Genomic DNA, 19,092 nt, shown 5'->3' with positions numbered 1-19,092 from the left:
ACAATAAACCAAAACGAAAGTACGAAAGAGACATAGACTGCCTATTAGAGAATGGACCCCTTAACTTTCCTATCCCCACCATTTATTATACCCTACCTAACCTCTAAATTTCCTGCGCTAAATGTTACTTTCCTCCCAATTGTTCCTATTCTACAGAATTGTGTGTACTGTTTATTTACATTCTTTAATCTCAATATAACTAAAATAGACTTTTGTTTGAAGGGTAATGAAAACATGTAAACAAAAGGGACGCTACTCTAAATCTATGCGAATACTTATATGCAGTGGCGTAGGCAGGGGGGTTAGGGGGGGGTCAACCCCCCCCATAGACCCCTCGGTATATATATATATATAAAGTATAAGGGGGGGGGTGCAAATCGAAAGTTTGAGGGGGGGGGGGGGGTGCAAATCGAAAGTTTGAGGGGGGGGGGGGAGTCTGGAAGAAACACTGCATGTAGCATATATAACAGAAGAGCTATGGTTGTTTATATCATTTTGCATTCGTCCGGTAAACATTTCAGTAAAATATCTTAAATAAACCGGGAATGATCTCCCCTAAACTTTCTCGAATATTCTTACGGTTTAAATGGTAGTAGATAACGTGATCAAACACGACACTCTCACAGCAGTCCTAACAGTCATGTATAAATGTGTCATCTAGTCCATTTGGTCTTTGTGCTAAATTTCTCTTTTGCAAATTTTTTGTTGTGTTTTTTCTGGTTGCGCATTTTTCTGTTTGCGCTTTTTTTCTTTTTGCGCTTTTTTCCGTTTGCGCTTTTTTCCGTTTGCGCTTTTTTCCGTTTGCGCTTTTTTCCGTCTGCGCTTTTTTCTGTTTGCGCTTTTTTCCGTTTGCGCTTTTTTCTCTTTGCGCTTTTTTCTGTTTGCGCTTTTTTCTTTGTGCGCTTTTTTCTGTTTGCGCTTTTTTCCGTTTGCGCTTTTTTCTCTTTGCGCTTTTTTCTCTTTGCGCTTTTTTCTGTGTGCGCTTTTTTCTCTTTGCGCTTTTTTTCCGTGTGCGCTTTTTTCTCTTTGCGCTTTTTTCTGTGTGCGCTTTTTTCCTTTGCGGTTTTTGTTTTGCGCTTTTTTCCGTTGCGCTTTTTTCCGTTGCGGTTCTTTCTGGGAACCGTGTTTTTTACCTCGTGAATTAAAAGATCAGCTGGCGCGCACATGAAGTCGTGTTACTAAACGTTTCGTAGCTACAAATTAGATCAACAACATTAGATCAAACAATGACACATTGCCGGTGAATTTTTTAAAAAATGATTTGCTATTTTTATTTGTATCCCATTTTACACCAACATCATGGATTCTCCACTGCGAGCTCAAAGCCTACACGTTTATGTTTAAGGTTGCACACCATGTTTGTGATTAAGATTGCACACTATGATTTGAAAAGGGAGCACTAGTTCTGATTTGCGCGGTACGCGGAAATGAACAGTTGTATTTCCATCATCTTGTCCACGAACAACATTTAAAGTGATATTAATGAGAACATCCATTTAAATTTCAAAAATTCGATCGGCCAGAGGTTTACATGGTAATAAAATACATATGTTAACTTTACAAACGATGTTTGGTAATCTCACGATATAGCGTCGGAAATTATCTGGTAATGTTTGTTGAGTTTCGGGAACATTCGTTACTGTAAACCATAGTTTAATTGACCGTTGAAATAAGAATAAAGTCTAGCGCATTAAACTAATGTTTAACTTAATTTTATGTTTAATTGACAGAAAATGAGCAACAATTAGTAAATCTGAATATTATTAATGAAGTCAAGTGTAGTAATTAATCTCTTTTTAATAAAGAAACAAAAAAAAACTTGCAGAAGATTTGCGACAACTAGACTCTATATCTAGATTTAGTAAAATAAGACGATTAGATTTACTATAATTAAAAGTAGAGAAGAACTAGAACAATGTTCAGTTGCAGCAATAATTAGCACATACACTTAAAATAAATAGAAATACAAAATAATTAGCAAAACAGTATTTAAAATGCAATCAAAATCAATCCATGCACATTTTAAAACATTATGTATTAAAAATAATATGGCGGCAAATAAATGATGGTTTACAGTATTTTCGGTGGTTTCCGGAACGGCTCGGGAGACTACGCCATGGCTTTACTTTTTTTTACTGCTGTACAATTCCGGAATAATAACCGACGCTCTATCGTAATTTTACTCAATATTTAACATGAACAGATTTCTTATAGTTCATGTACCATGTAATTCAGACTTCTTCCAAACGTCCAAAAATATTGAGTCATACTGTCAACCTAATCACTAATGGACGCGAGCGAGAAGGTATTCGAGAAGCCCATTAATTAATTTAAAAATCGTGCAAGGCTTAGTTACAATTAATATGGTTATACAATCCTGTCAGTCTGGTTTTTTTTCAGACTTTACTGAAGATTGAATGTATTTGATGTTTTTAATATTTTTGGTAACTAAATAAAAAATAAAAAAGCAAAAATTATTTGGTTTTCACGTGTAATGGCGACATAAACAATTTCATCCTGCTATTTGATAGGCTGCCATAAAATTTATTGTAAACATTGTAAGCGAAAACAAAGGAAAACTATGTCATGGGGTCTAAATTTGCATTGTTTTTTTTAAAACTGTTTCTGCAAAGTTTTGTAAACAAAGAGTTGTCGATCACGGAGACAATATTTGTCTTACGAAAGTGAAAATAAATAAAAATGTAGCCTTAAACTCAACAAATTATTTTCAAGTTCTCTGGAGTTGCAACTTTTATAGCATTGATTCTAACGCTTTGTTTACTAAATCTAAAAAAAATCACGTTTTTAATCCTTGTCATTAACATGATGGGAGGAGTTAACTCGCTCGCGCCCGTTAAACGGGTTTTAAACCATAGAAAACAACCGCAGTTTTCATTTAAACTCAGAGCCAGTGGATGTGCTAAGCTCAGAGCGGTGGATGTGCTAAGACAGCACAGTTTACCGAGCTTTCACATTTTACATTTTCCTAAATTGTGTAGACACGTGCCTACTATTCTACCATGCGTGTGTGTGTTTTTTTTTTGAGGGGGGGGGGGGTTATTCAACTATTTTAATGATGATCTATCTGTTTAAAGAGATGACAGGCTGAAAAGGGGGGGGGTGGGGCTAGAAAAACTTATTTTATCACTTTTATAAATATCTTGCTTTTTTTTCAAAGAATTGTGTATACTAGTATGCGGTGGGTTGAAATGACATCATTTTAAACTGTAAAAGCTCTCTTACTTTGCAACATGTATAGACAGATACGATGATTTGAAGGGAGGTGATTTTGATCAAAATGGGAAGAACCTTTTAGCCATGTTAATGAAGAGGAATGTGAATATATTGCTTTGAGAAGGTAACGTATTAAGTTTTGATTCTCACTAAGTTTCTTCTTTTCTCTATTTGTACATAGAATAATTTGGTTCACGCCTGCAAACAGTGATTCTCTCATATGGATATAGTAATTCAGTATTAAGTTTAGATACTGCACATGAAATAATCTAGAGCACATTACAAGAGTGCAGTAGGGACATAGAACTCCACATGCCTGTTACAGTAGACCAATCCAGATACAACAAGACGTCACCAAGTGGTGATCAGTTGTGCACCCTAAGGAGTCGGGATAATCTCGTTTTAGACGTAATCTTGCACAACATTGCAAGTAAATTTGCTCTCGCAAATCTGGTGGCCCAGGCGGAGTAGAGTTCACCTATTTATGTGACCAAGGCATATGATGTGACCGTAAATAGGGTCAGATACCCATCAGAGCTGGTTTATTGCAGCATCATCATGAGTTCTTGAGATCTAGTGCTGAAGATATTAGATGACCGTACATGATATGTTTATGGTTGTGTTAGTCAAACGTTTAAAGCATGTAGGCCTACTGTTGCCAATGTTTAAAGTTGCCAACTATTTTCCCCATTTAGAAACGACAGTGATGTGAAGCACAAATAACACATTGTTTATTCTTAGGTGTGCGAAACATTAAAAGTAATACATTAAATTTACTAATTTTTTTTTAAACAGATATATCCTGTTGTGTTTACGAGAAGGGTTCTTCAAAAATGGAACCAGGTAGCATATAGTTTAAATTCTACACATAGATTTTGAATATTAATTTATATAATGTACTTACTTAATCCTCGTCACTCCCTGTTGAGTAAAGGGCAGCAACAAATCTTCGCCATTTCACTCTGTCCTGGTTGAGCCACTTCAATTCATGCCAGGTCTTGCCAGTAGCCTGCACTTCTTCCATCTCTCTCCTCCATGCTCTTAGTTTATCATATAAAAGATGTTAGTACAGTGATCTTAAGCACCATAGTTTTACTTTAAGGATACATACATGCTTAACCCACACCAGTGGTTCCCATACAGAGCAGTATCGCTACCGGAGGATGGGAGTGTTTGGGTTTGTTTTGGGGTTAATAGAAAGATGTATTGCATTGAGAGGTTTGAAGCTTAAACTTGTGTCTTCTACAAAGACAGTTCAGAAATGTTTGTTCTGAGAACAGCATCAACGACAACAGATTGTATATTATATAAAACTTTATATATATATATATATATATATATATATATATATATATATATATATATATATATATATATATATATATATGTTATGTGGCTTACAGTGCCATTGGTTGCAACTCAGGCGGACATTTTTCTCCAGGGGGGCACTTGATATTGTCAGGGGGGGGGGGGGGCGGACTAAATTTGCCGGGATGGCGGTCACTAGGAAAAGTATATAATTTCTATATAAATTCCATTATGTGGGGGGGGGGGGGGGGCGGTAGTCATTCTTCTTGGGGTGGGGGAGGGTGCTCCGAAGAGATGCCTAGAAAAACTCTAACACTAGACCCAGATCTGTAGACTTACAGTCCAAAGATGCATTTGAATTCGTACTAGTTCTAGATGTACTTAACATTTAATCTATTTCTTTCATTATGCAGACAATTTAAGTCCAAATGGACTTCATATTCCTTACAACACAGGCGGATATCCAATGGGACCAATAAGACCACCTCCTTATGGTTGCATTGCAGGTGATACATCGGCTTATCTGTTGAGTTTTTGTTAAATATAATAGGCCTAAACTTTCTCGAATATTCTTATATGAAACAAAAGGAATTGAGTACTTCCGGTCAACGGAAATTATTCAAAATTTGACAAAAGGCTAAAAATTTGATCTTTTACTTTCATTTGAAATTTCATTTATCTCCCTCTCTCTCTCCCTCTCTCTCTCTCTCTCTCTCTTTGCTCTCTCTCTCTCTCTCTCTCTCTCTCTCTCTCTCTATATATATATATATATATATATATATATATATATATATATATAATTCTCCATTACCTCTTATATAAAACAGTTACATTTCATCGAGTTGACCAAGGTGAACATGGATTGGGTGCTTACTTATCTGCAGATGTCATAAATAATAGTCTCAGTCCAAATGGATGCTATATGCGAGATAGTAGTTCTGTGGCTTACAGTGCCATTGGTTACAACTCAGGCGGACTTTTTTCTCCAGGGGGGGGGGGGGGGGCACTTGATATTTTCAGGGGGGGGGGCGGACTAAATTTGCCGAGATGGCGGTCACTAGGAAAAGTATATAATTTCTATATAAATTCCATTAGGTGAGGGGGGGGGGGGCGGCAGACATTCTTCGTGGGGGGGGGGGGGGCTGCTCCGAAGAGATGCCTAGAAAAACTCTGACATTATATTCGTACTGGTTCTAGATCTACTTAATATTTAATCTATTTTTTCATTATTCAGACAATCTCACTCCAAATGTATATCATATAGGATATAACAGTCCTTATAACACAGTCGGATATCCATCTTCCATGAGACCTTGTATAAACCCACCTGCTTTTGGGCGTCCTTATTGCTGTACATTTGACAATGTTAATCCAGGTGATACATCGGCTTATCTGTTGCGTTTTGTTAAATATAATAGGCCTAAACTTTCTCAAATATTCTGATATGAAACAACAGAGGATGACTACTTCCGGTCAAAGGAAATTTTTCAAAGCTTGACAGAAGGCAGAAACTTTTTACTTACATGTGAAATTTCATTTATCTATCTGAAATAGAACTCCAGCTATAGGCTTTTAAAAAATTAAAGTAGAAAAAGTGCAACTTCCGGTTATCGGAAATCGCTCAAAAGTTGATACGGATCTCCGATTTTGATATAATACTTATATATTAAATTTCATCAACCTAGTTGTAACTGTACTTAAGTTATCGTGTATACAGACACACACATAATCACACACACACACACAGAGATACGGACGAGCTTGCAAAACTATGTTATTCCTCAGGGAGTCGTAAAATGTCAAGGTTTGCAAAAATCTCGATTTTTTTTTTGCGCGGTTACAAGACTTTCTTTATACTTCGTGTATACGATAAAGTAAAAATCAAGCACTATTTCCGTTTCAGTTATTAATAAACTGATATAATTAACTCGCCTAGCAAGAGAAAAATCTAGTTTCAGTTTCAAAGCCAAAATAAGTTAACGTAGCTTATGTATATTAAATGGTTTTCAAAATGGGTTCTGATGTTTTAGTCAAAAACATATATGAAATATTACACGATCTTGCGTAATTCGAGTTTTAAACATGCAGTGTTTCTTTCAGACTTTTTTCTCCGGGGATGGGGAGCGGGTCACTGGATATTTTATTTTGGTGGCGGACTAAATTTTCCGGGGCGGCGAACACGTGTAAAAGATAATAAATTTTATATAAAATCCATTTCAGGCCCACGTCCCTACATGCCACCTGGCATGAATCCTGTTGGAAGTCCTAATGGTGGCGGCATGTTTTACACTCCATGTGATACATCGCCTAATCTGTGTTTTGAGACATTTAAAAAGCCTACGTTGAGACCAACTGGGAAACATGGTGACTATGGAAGCTGTAATTGCTGTAGCTCTGATTGCTGTAGCTGTGATTGCTGTAGCTGTCATTGATGTAGCTGTGATTGAAGTAACTGTGATTGCTGTAGCTGTGATTGATGTAACTGTGATTGCTGTAGCTGTAATTGATGTAGCTGTGATTGATGTAGCTGTAATTGATGTAACTGTGATTGCTGTAACTGTGATTGATGTAGCCGTGATTGATGTAGCTGTAATTGATGTAGCTGTGATTGATGTAGCTGTGATTGCTGTAGCTGTCATTGACGTAGCTGTGATTACTGTAACTGTCATTGATGTAGCTGTGATTGAAGTAACTGTGATTGCTGTAGCTGTGATTGATGTAGCAGTGAATGATGTAGCTGTGATTAATGTAGCTGTGATTGCTGTAGCTGTCATTGATGTAGCTGTAATTGATATAGCTGTGAGTCATGTAGCTGTGATTGTTGTAGTTGTGATTACTGTAGTTGTACTTGATAAAGCTGTAAATGATGTAGCTGTGATTGATGTAGCTGTGATTGATGTAGCTGTGACTGATTTAGCTGTGAATGATGTAGATGCGATTGCTGTAGATCTTATTGCTGTAGCTGTGCTATTTGTAGCTGTGATTACTGCAATGGTGATTACTGTAGCTGTGATTAATATCGAGTTATTTGCTGTAGCTGTGATTGATATTGCATTGATTGATGTAGCTGTGATTGATGTATTGTGATTGATGTAGCTGTGATTGATGTAGCTGTAATTGCTGTAGCTGTGATTGATGTAGCTGTGATTACTTTAGCTGTAATTACTGTAGCTGTGATTTCTGTAGCTTTGATTGATGTAGAGTTTATTCCTGTAGATATGATTGATGTAGCTGTGATTACTGTAGCTGTGATCTATGTAGCTGTGATAACTGAAGCTATCATTGATGTAGCTCTCATTGTTGTAGCTTTTATTAATGTAGCTGTTATTGATGTAGCTGTGATTGATGTAGCTGTGATTGATGTAGCTGATATCGATGTAGCACTCATTATTGTAGCTTTTATTGATGCAGCTGTTATTGATGTAGCTGTCATTGGTGTAGCTGTGATTACTGTAGCTGTGATTGCTGTAGCTGTGATTACTGTAGCTGTCATTGATGTAGCTCTCATTATTGTATCTTTATTGATGTAGCTGTTATTGATGTAGCTGTCATTGATGTAGAAGTGCTTGATGTAGCTCTCATTGATGTAGCTTTTATTGATGTAGCTGTGATTGATGTAGGTTTCATTATTGTAGCTGTGATTGCTGTAGATGTCATTGATGTAGCTCTCATTATTGTAGCTTTTTTGATGTAGCTGTTATTGATGTAGCAGTGATTGGTGTAGCTGTCATTGATGAAGTTGTGTTTGCTGTAGCTTTCATTGATGTTGCTGTAATTGATGAAACTGTGTTTGCTGTAGCTGTTGTTGATGTAGCTGTGATTTCTGTAGCTGTGATTGATGTAGCTGTGATTTCTGTAGCTGTAAATGATGTAGCTGTGATTGATGTAGCTGTGATTGATGTGGCTGTGGTTGATGTAGCTGTGATTACTGTAGTTGTAATTGATAAAGCTGTAAATGGTGTAGCTGTGATTGATGTAGCTGTAATTGCTTTAGCTGTAATTGATCTAGCTGTGATTGATGTAGCTGTAATTGATTTAGCTGTGAATGATGTAGATGCGATTGCTGTAGATCTTATTGCTGTAGCTGTGCTGTTTGTAGCTGTGATTCCCTCAGTGGTGATTAATATCGAGTTAATTGATGTAGCTGTGATTGATATTGCATTGATTGCTGTAGCTGTGATTGATGTATTGTGATTGATGTAGCTGTGATTGATGTAGCTGTAATTGCTGTAGCTGTGATTGATGTAGCTGTAATTATTGTAGCTGTGATTATTGTAGCTGTGATTACTTTAGCTGTAAATACTGTAGCTGTGATTTCTGTAGCTTTGATTGATGTAGCGTTAATTCCTGTAACTGTGATTGATCTAGCTGTGATTACAGTAGCTGTGATTGATGTAGCTGTGATTACTGTAGCTATCATTGATGTAGCTCTCATTGTTGTAGCTTTTATTGATGTAGCTGTTATTGATGTAGCTGTGATTGATGTAGCTGTGATTGCTGTAGCTGTGATCGATGTAGCACTTATTATTGTAGCTTTTATTGATGCAGCTGTTATTGATGTAGATGTCATTGGTGTAGCTTTTATTGCTGTAGCTGTGATCGATGTAGCACTTATTATTGTAGCTTTTATTGATGCAGTTGTTATTGATGTAGATGTCATTGCTGTAGCTGGGGTTACTGTAGCTGCGATATATGTAGCTGTGATTACGGTAGCTGTCATTGATATAGCTCTTATTATTGTATCTTTTTATGTAGCTTTTATTGATGTAGCTGTGATTGATGTAGCTTTCATTATTGTAGCTGTGATTACTGTAGATGTCATTGATGTAGCTCTCATTATTGTAGCTTTTTTGATGTAGCTGTTATTGATGTAGCAGTGATTGATGTAGCTGTCATTGATGTAGCAGTGATTGATGTAGCTGTCATTGATGTAGCTGTGATTGATGTAGCTGTTATTGATGTAGCTATCATTGATGTAGCCGTCATTGATGTAGCTGTCATTGATGTAGCTGTAATTGATATAGCTGTTATTGATGTAGCCGTCATTGATGTAGCTGTCATTGAAGTAGCTGTCATTGATGTAGCTGTCATTGGTGTAGCTGTCATTGATGTAGTTCTGTAAGTCACAAATCTGAGTGCGGCAAGCAGCCCAGAAAATATTGCAAAATATTTTCCCCAGCTAAATTTACACGAATGGGAGTGAGGTAAAGCTTAGATTGACATTATGAGATGTTCACGACATTAGAAGAAATCAATCGAACCTATTTCCTTGTTTTTTTTTTCTTTCCATGTTGAAACGCAAGGTGTATCGGAGGATCGTGGAAAGAACACTTCAATGGACCGGCATCTCGACGAAAGCTCTTCCTCATCAACTAAGAGTTCATTCACGGACCTCTCGGGTAGGATTTAAATATTTGATTAAACACCTTTTACATTTCACACTTTTTTTTCTACTCATATTAATCAAGAGAGGACAAAATTTCCACCTTAATTTTTGTAGCATCTTTAACTATCTTCTAACTCCTGTTTTAAAAATAATGTTCACTGATATTAAAATAAATGTGGTTATACAAATTTGAGGTGTAGCTTGTGGGGTGATTTCGTTTTATTTACACACAAACACACACACATATATATACCGTATATAGAGAAAAACAAATCGCATTCTGCGGTGCCACAACTGACAATTTGAATATTTTTCCCCTTAGAAACTTCCCCATGAGTATTCTCAACAAATTTCCAAAGCTTCATGCCAATTGGATGAAAGGTGTATTAATGCATAAAAGACAGACAAACAAATTAACAAATTAACAAACAAACACACACGCACACACACACATACATTGCATTATATATATATATATATATATATATATATATATATATATTTATATATATATATATATATATATATATATATATATATATATATATATATATATATATATATATTTATATATATATATATATATATATATATATATATATATATACATATATATATACACATACATATATAAAGCAATGTATGTGTGTGTGTTTGTCCTTTATGCAATATTAACCATATTCTGCTAGCGTCCCACTTATGGGACGCTTGTAAAAAAAATTGCTAAAATTCATTAAAAACTACTAAAAACACAAACTATGTTTTTTTGTATTTGAAAATGGTTAGATTATTGAATTTGTGTGTGTTTTGTGAAAAAAATTAATTTAGAAAAATGTTATAGTGCCGGATTTGCAGGACTTGTCAAAATGGCGGAAAAAGGAAAACATGCGCACAGGAAAATGCATATCTTCTAAAATATTAACATTTTAAGTGCAAAATATATTTGAAACTTGTAGCAGTACCATATTTCTATCTGATAAAAATTTAAGAATAACAATTTTTTTTACTACTTCGTTATATCAAGTGTACAACAAGCGTCCCATAAGTGGGACGCTAGCAACGAATGGCCCCATGTAGATTGTTACACAAACATCACATTTATTGGACACTAGCGAGAAACACAGATGCAAATGTTTATGTTAAATGGTTATTTATGGTGAAACAATTGTTGACTTTGTTAACTGCTGACTTTGGGGTCTTAAGTAGTATTTATAGATATTTAATTATGAACTTGACCTATATTTATGCAGATTGTTACACAAATGTCACATTTATTGGACAATAGCGAGAAACACAGATGCAAATATGTATGTTAAATGGTTATTTATGGTGAAACAATTGTTGACTGTTGACTTTGGGGTGTTAAGTAGTATTTATAGATATTTAATTATGACCTTGAGCTATATTTTTTTTTATATATTATTGTATTAAAAAATTGCAAATATTGAAAAAATTACATTTTATTTATAAGTTTTCAGAATTGCACTTACTGAAGTATTTAATACCATTGAATACAAACTAATTTAGCATTGCTGTAAATTTACTAGCGCGTGATATTAAAATTATAACAAACCAGAATAATAACGATGGCCACGATTTAGGTGAAACGATTCAGTCATGGGGGTTGGTTAACTCTCTTCATATAATGGAGCTTAAGCTACATATAGCAGAAATGTTAATTAGCTGTGTACAGTTGTCATGCCCCTATAATATTCCCCTCCAAAGGTTCCCGATATCAGTTTTACTTTGTTAACTTTTTAAGGAGATTCCTAGTGTTAGATTGGGAGCTGTTCGCATAGTGAGATGCATACATGGATGAGAGCAATGAACACTCAATACAGGCCCCCAGAGACGGATCCGTGCCATAGAAATAAGATGTCTGATGTCCTAATGTACACCTGTGAGGGGGGGGGGGAATAGCGAGGGTAAGAAAAGATAAAATGGCTGGATGACATCTGGGACAGGCATCATTTCGGAGGAGGAGGAGGGGGGGGGGCTCTGCCCCCAGAACAAAATGGAATTTATATACAAAGTATACTTTTACCAATGTCCACCCATCCCCTGAAATTTAAGTCCCCACCCCTGAAAACTTCAAGTACGCCCCCCCCCCCCCCAAAAAAAAACATCAATTATTTATATTTAATTATATTACAGTTTCGATGAATAATAACAATATTTGTGATCATGGTTGTATAATTAGATGTACTAGTCACAGCTTTACTTATTTCCAAGTGTTATTCACTTTGATGGATGCTAGATTGAAAGAAAACTAGACTTTTGAACATAATTTCTGCATTTTAGACCATGGTATGGCTAACCCAATTGATCATTATCAGTATTTTTAGCTTAGCTGCCCTTAACAATGTAATCATTGGTCTAACAATACAAAATCAGTATACAGCTTAATTTTTGCGTGATTAGCCATATTTCATGATAAATGATTGTATTTTTCAATAAATGTACATGGGGCCGTTCGTTGCTAGCGTCCCATTTATGGGACGTTTTTTAAAAAATCGATATTTAAAAAAGTATTGATTTAAAAAAAAAATCCATAGTCATTCCTTCATTCAGTGCCCAAAAGCTAAACCATATCAAAAAATTATAAAAATTTGAGACCTTGGGATAATATGGGTTAAACGAAGACGTTATTTGTTTTTTCTCTATATACGGTATATTAAAAAAAAGTCGATTTCGGTTTGACACCGTTCACCAGATCGCCATCAAATTTTAAGAAGTTGACGAGAACACTCCAAGAAAGGTTACTGCTGTGAAAATATATATTTTTAATATCGCAAGAGCGGCGCCACGGGAGGGTGCGATTCTTATCTATATACGTATATCAAAAAATTGAAAGTCGGATGCGGTTTCGGAACCGTTTTGTCCGAGTGCCATAAAACTTTGAGGAGTTGATGAATACTCCCGAGAAGATTTGGGGTGGGGGGGGGGGGGGGGTAATTTCGCACGGGCAGCCCACGCCAGGAACCGATTTGGCGCCGTGGAATTTCCTTGAGCGCTATGGTGCCTTCGTTCTTTTTAAATAGTGAGATAGACAATGGATACGATGGGGCGCCCGGCGGTGCATCGGCAGGGTAAGATTTAAAATCCCGGGCTATCCTGTTAGCGATATGACGCCTCCTATGTCCGTTTCAAACTTTGCGAAAGACTATGTAAAAGACTGTGTTTTAGAGTCGTTCACTATACATAATCAAGCGCGTCCACTGGCGTCTCGGCAGAGTACGATTTGCAAACCCGGGCTTTTTTTGGGGCCGTAGTGTAGGAACCCCGTACCCTTATAAATATGACCCAAACTGAGCCAGTGTTTACATTTAAATAACTAGGTTTTGGAAAACAAGGTCACGCGTCTAAAATATAGGATTGGTAAAGCATTGATAAAACCGTTCTAATATATTTCGTCAGATTTTGATTTTGTTATTTATGCATTGCTACACTTTTCATCTGATCGCCATGAAACTTTAAAAATACATACTACTGGGGAGGTTTCTGGGGGAAAAAATAATTCAAATTCGCACGGGCGGCGTAACGGCAGGGGGAGATTTGGCGCCCTGGATATCGCGGGGACGGGCAAGCTAGTATTGAATCTAACTTTCACATATTATTAAAATATACAAGTTGGAATATATAGATTTTACTTTCAAAACACCAAAAGAAGTAAAGTTCCTCTTTTTTTCTTGACATCTGCATTTAATGGGTTTGTAATTAATTCCCACACAAATTCATTAACTTTTTTCAATCAGATAATTAGTTAAGCGTTTGATATAAGAAACATTATAATATTGCTTGAACCTAGATTTTGCAATTTTTTTAAAACTGATTTTTTTAAATTAAAATTTTTTTTTTCGACATATTATATATATATATATATATATATATATATATATATATATATATATATATATATATATATATATATAATTGTAATGCCCCTTCTTCCACATAAAAAGATGGCTGCAGGATAAATACTAGCAGACCACATTCTGTAAGGCACGAAGAAAAGTTGAGGGTAAGTCTGTATAAGAGTCAGTATTATAGATTTTAGTTTGATGTTTTGTTGAGTAGCATGTAAGGTGATATGCATGCATTACATTTAAATATGGTACGAGCGGCTCAAATATTATTTGACAGGATTTTTAGTAAATCTAGTAACTCCATTTCGAACACTTTTAACTCTACGATTTCGTAACTTTCCATATACATTCGCCCCTGATGACACTGAAATGATTTCACATGTTGAGTCTACTAGACATTAGATTAGTCATTTATATATATATAAATAATGATCCCTACATTAAATGAAAAAGGAGATGGAAGAATTATAAACTATCAATTGCTTGACGACGGTGAACTGATTAGTTTTTTGCTTGAAAGATACCCACGGATAAAGAATGTGTAGATAAATGTCTTTTAGAGTTCGCAAGTTACTGATCGTGTTTCAAAACTATTATTTCCGGAGATAAAAATTTTGCAGGAGTGAAAACATTTTCCTATTTTCTGCCAACAAATTATTTTACTGAACAAATATGAGAGGAAACTACTTATTCTACAGTAGCATTATTAAATTAATTTTATGATTTTTGAAAAAAAAAATCAAGCAAATGTTTTAAAAGTAAGTTTTTTGCTCCACCTAAAACTCATGCTACCTCTTTCCCAAGCATTTATGCGTCTGCTACATTGTGAAAGTACTATTAGACAGTGACAGATTTTTTGTTATATTGATGGTGAATTTTTAACATCCCCCAACTCATATTGAAACAGACTAAGATCTAGTTTTTACCAATGGATGTTGGATTTAGAAATAAATCGATTGCAGTTTCTAGTAGTGAAATAATTACATTTCCTTGAATATAAGTAGAGCTATACCGTACTGATCAAAAGTTTGACTTTATTGTTATAGATAACTTTTTTTGCAAAATATGCTACTGTTTAGTTAAAATTTTAAGAATAAAGAAAGATATAACACATATTAGATTTATAATGCTCTTAAAAATTATGAGTACTAAGAAATAATAGTTATATTTTCTCGATCTTAGTGTTGTAGAAAATAACTTTTAGTAGGGCTATCGAGTTTTGAACATACATAAAATTCTGGTTTCCCCTGGTGTCAGATATGCATTCAACTTTAGCTGAACTGGATAAAATAAATACCTTACGTTTGATGAATGCTATGCTACATATGTTTATATTTTACAGCTATCCAATATTTTGCAGCTGTACAGTATTTTGCTTTTCTGTTTCCAGAAAAGTATGAATATACAAACTAGGATCGACCTGCTCTTGATTGGAAAAACCGGGAATGGCAAAAGTGCGACTGGAAATTCCATTGCAGGAAAACGAAAGTTTGCGAGCGAGTCCAGTACATCTTCTGTGACGAAAGAGTTCGACGCCGATATCACAGAACACAAGGGTCGTCAGATTAAGGTCGTGGATGGTCTGGCATTTTGTGACACAAGGCTGGATAATGAACGGTCAGTTGAGCAGTTGAATGATGAAGCAAAATTGGCTCTGGCAGCCAATCCTGAAGGCTATCATGCTTTTCTTTTCGTCCTGAAATACGGCAATAGGTTTACACGTGACGAACAGGAGTCGGTTGTGTTGTTAAAGAAAATATTTGGAGATGATTTTGTTAGTAAATTTTGTATTTTAATCTTGACATGCGGAGATGTTTTTCATCAAGATCAGGAGGAAACAGATTCAGTAGGATTGGCCTTCTCGGAGTGGTGCCAAAAACAAGATGGCGCCTTTAAGGATTTGCTCGAGGAGTGTTGCAATAGGGTGGTCTTGTTTGATAATAAAACCAAAAACAAGAAAAAGAAAAAAGAACAAGTTGACACATTAGTCAAAATGGTTGATGAGTTGAGATTTCGCGATCGACGTTATACGGAAGCTCGCTATGAAAAGGCTCAGAAAATCAAAGATAATGTGGCAGCCAAACCAAAGGTGCTCACGATAAACGGCGAGACCACGGTCAAAGAAGAACGTCCAGTTGTTGACCAGCCGCAAGTCTCACATGAGACAGTAGACTTAGTCACACTTGACAAGATGTTGAGTCAAACCAATACTGTCCAGGTCATTCTTGCCAAGCTGGAAGAATTCTCAGGAGGTTTTCGAGACCTGACTCAAACCTTGGAAACTCGACAAAAAAAGGTTTCTAATGAAAACGATTTCTCTCGCATATGTATTGAAGAAACACAACAAAGTCGACAACAGGAAGAAGAAATGAAACAGGTATTCGATAAAGAGCTGAAAAATCAAAGGGAGGATTTTGAAAATCAGATTGACGACTTAAAACGCCATGAGCAGCAGAGGAGGGAAATAGAACGCAATCATCAGAAGAGATTTGAAGATCTGGTGCAACAGAGGCGAGACAAGGAGCGCGGACCTCAAACGATTCCCAGAGCAATGGAACAGGCTGGACAAGCACAAGGAGGGGGAACTTTTGACCTCAAAAATATTCTTTCGGAAAGCCTGAAACTGGTACAGGAAGGACTGAAGCAGGTTGAGAATGCATAGACAAACTTAAGGCAGCAACTGTCTTAAGTTCAGGTGACTTGAGTCAACAACTGTCTTAAGTTCAGGTGAGAATTCCAGTGTCGCCTCAACCTTTTGTCAGTTATGAGCTCTGTAAATAAAAGTTCCGTTACTTTATAAACGTTTTGGCACCATAAAGCTGGTGGTGTTTAGGCGGCGGAGTTTTTCTTCTCTTATTTTAATTAAAATAAAGTTACAGCGCTGGCTGTTTGCACAACTACAAACGAATTATGTCACTTTCTTAAATATTGTACAGAAAATGTTTATTGTCCGAATTCATCATTTTAAAAAAATCAGTTCTGTTCAGAGTTAACTAATTGACTTAAGCGTATAAAAAAGATAGTACTCTTACAGTCTAGACTGTATCAAAACTTTTGAAATACATTTCTTTTTCTTTCTTTCCTTCTATTTGGTCTTATGGTCGAAATGTTAGCACCTGTTTGGTGTTGTACTTTATAGTGGACCCTCGAGCACGGTTATCACTGTCACGCTAGTTTACATTTACTTAATTCAAATTAATTGTTAATCCTCATGGTGAATGAAAGAAGGCAGTGTGAAATTTGTCGTGAAATATTGGTCTAAAGAATGTGTATGAGAGGATGACTTTTAAAGAAAAGAGTTAGCTGAAGAAAACTTAAGGCTGGATATTTAAATTTAACTTGAAATCTCCACGTATATAATCATTTAATCGAATAACCAATCAATATACAATTTATGCAAACATTACAATTTGAATATGTAAGTTATAGCTTGCAAATATTAGGATGAAATAATTTTTTATAAATATTTTATATTAAGAAACGGTAGAAATTATTTTAAAATAATGTTTTCGTCGGTATCCTTGTACATCCCTGTATGGATACAGACACGGTGCTACGAGCTGTGAAATAGACCACCATGCAAGGTTTTGAATGACTTTTACGGTGTTCAAGTATCTGTGTGGCAGGTACACATTAGAGCATCAATAGTCAGGGAGACCCGGGTATCAACGATCAAACCTGACATGTTGATACATAGCCTAAACACAAGTTCAGAACTGACTAATTGAAACACAACCCGAACACAATATTTAACCTGACAAGTTGATACACAAACTAAAAACAATATCAAACCTGACTAGTTGATAAATAGCCTAAACACAAGTTCAGAACTGACTAGTTGATACACAGACTGAACGCAAACCTGCCTATTTGCTACACAGACTCGGTGGGGGAGTCAGGGCGAAACGTTACAACAATCTTAATAAAACCAAATACATCACTAGATGTAATATGTGTTAGATCCAAGTAAATTGCTACAATAGTTGTGTAAGTAAAGCCACCATGAAAACTGTTTGTGGGACTCAGAACATTATACCATGGAATTTTAATATTACGCCACGCATGCGTGTTAAAAAAATTCATTAACTATGTAAGGCCAATCAACCAGGGCCTATATAACCGCTTTTATTGTTGCTATGGTGGAATTGGTTAAATCTGTCATTATCTTTTTTGGACATCTCAGCGTCCTGACATCAGATGGAAATTGTTCCAAAAGTCTAACTTTGCCAAGTGTCGTCTCTATATGTGGGTTCTAGATCTAGCTCTAAATGAATTTCACTCCACAACACAGCTAAAGTGTTACTGGTAGTTTGAGCTTGTAAACAATCGTCCAGGAAATAAAATAATATATGTGTGACTTTGGATTCGCACCATGATTAGTTTAGCGTCGTAAATTCCAACGAAGCTAGTAATGTACGGTCATTGTAAATAGTGAATACTTCTTTCATGTGGCCATATTTAAGCCATATTTTACATAATATAACAGATAATAGAATAAAAAATCACATTTCAATATCAAACCAGTCAAAAGTATCCTGGAATAAACTTTAAACTAACCTGTTCGAGACAACAATCGAGTAAACACGAGCAGCGGCCATGTTTCAAAAACAATAATAGAGTAGTTTCAATTGAAAAATTGTTTATTCGCATGCATGTTGTGTTGATTTTGTGGTTTTATATGGTAGTTTTTTTTTATTGTTTTAATATAAGGCTGTATAGTAATTTTTCTTTTTTTTCTAATATAGTTAAAAATAAATGGCTAATAGACCTTTTCAGACTTATTCCTGTCCATACAAGACGACAACGATTGTCCGGAGGTCGAACTTTTGAACTCTTTATTTGCAGTAATCCAACCAATATTAGATCACCCATAAATGACGTCGCTTATCCGGGGTTAAGACAGCGTGCACTATTACAGAACAAATATAAGATGAACATATTGTTTTAAATAGAAATTGTGATTTGTGGCGGGAAGAGGTTAAGTAGAACTTAGCGACGTGATTTTTGAGAAGTCAGGTTTTTTTTTCGTGTGTTGAAAACTGGGGATTGTTGTGGGAGAAAGACACGCTGCAAAAGAATGACGTCATTCATTGGTGATACATTAAGGCCTAACTGAAGGCTAAGTGGTTGGCTTTTACTATCAAAACATACTTAATTATTTGAATACTACAGTTTTCTGTAACCGCTTGGTTTCTTCCAGCTTTCATTCGTTTGTTTTATATCTCTGTGGTCGATTTCCACCCCCCCCCCCCTCCTCCCCACCCCTAAGCATTACAAATATACTCATATTTAAAGCCA

General features: G+C 35.7%; 1 protein-coding gene across 1 annotated transcript; it reads left to right on the top strand.

Moving 5' to 3' along the window:
- The first annotated feature begins 1,429 nt into the window (after positions 1-1,429).
- On the top strand, positions 1,430-16,683 carry LOC131943630 (uncharacterized). Its single transcript, XM_059303831.1, has 9 exons — positions 1,430-1,534; positions 3,179-3,358; positions 4,030-4,077; positions 4,956-5,048; positions 5,807-5,917; positions 6,763-6,921; positions 9,846-9,941; positions 13,891-13,949; positions 15,185-16,683. The coding sequence occupies exons 3-9, from the start codon at positions 4,068-4,070 to the stop codon at positions 16,454-16,456; spliced, it is 1,800 nt and encodes a 599-aa protein (XP_059159814.1). The 5' UTR covers positions 1,430-1,534; positions 3,179-3,358; positions 4,030-4,067; the 3' UTR covers positions 16,457-16,683.
- Positions 16,684-19,092: the final 2,409 nt, after the last annotated feature.

The sequence above is a fragment of the Physella acuta genome, unplaced genomic scaffold (genome assembly GCF_028476545.2).
Source record: "Physella acuta isolate Inbredline_101_S28 unplaced genomic scaffold, ASM2847654v3 ptg000464l, whole genome shotgun sequence".
NCBI classification, from domain to species: Eukaryota; Metazoa; Mollusca; class Gastropoda; family Physidae; genus Physella; species Physella acuta.
The sequence above is the reverse complement of the archived record's forward strand: the minus strand, read 5'-3'. Positions and strand labels throughout refer to the sequence as shown.

Bases quoted from the DNA above. Each gene is read 5' to 3' on its own strand.
- LOC131943630 (XM_059303831.1), top strand. The intron at 6,922-9,845 runs GTAATTGCTGTA...TTGAAACGCAAG, and splicing joins ACATGGTGACTATGGAAGCT to GTGTATCGGAGGATCGTGGA. The intron at 13,950-15,184 runs GTAAGTCTGTAT...TTCTGTTTCCAG, and splicing joins GGCACGAAGAAAAGTTGAGG to AAAAGTATGAATATACAAAC.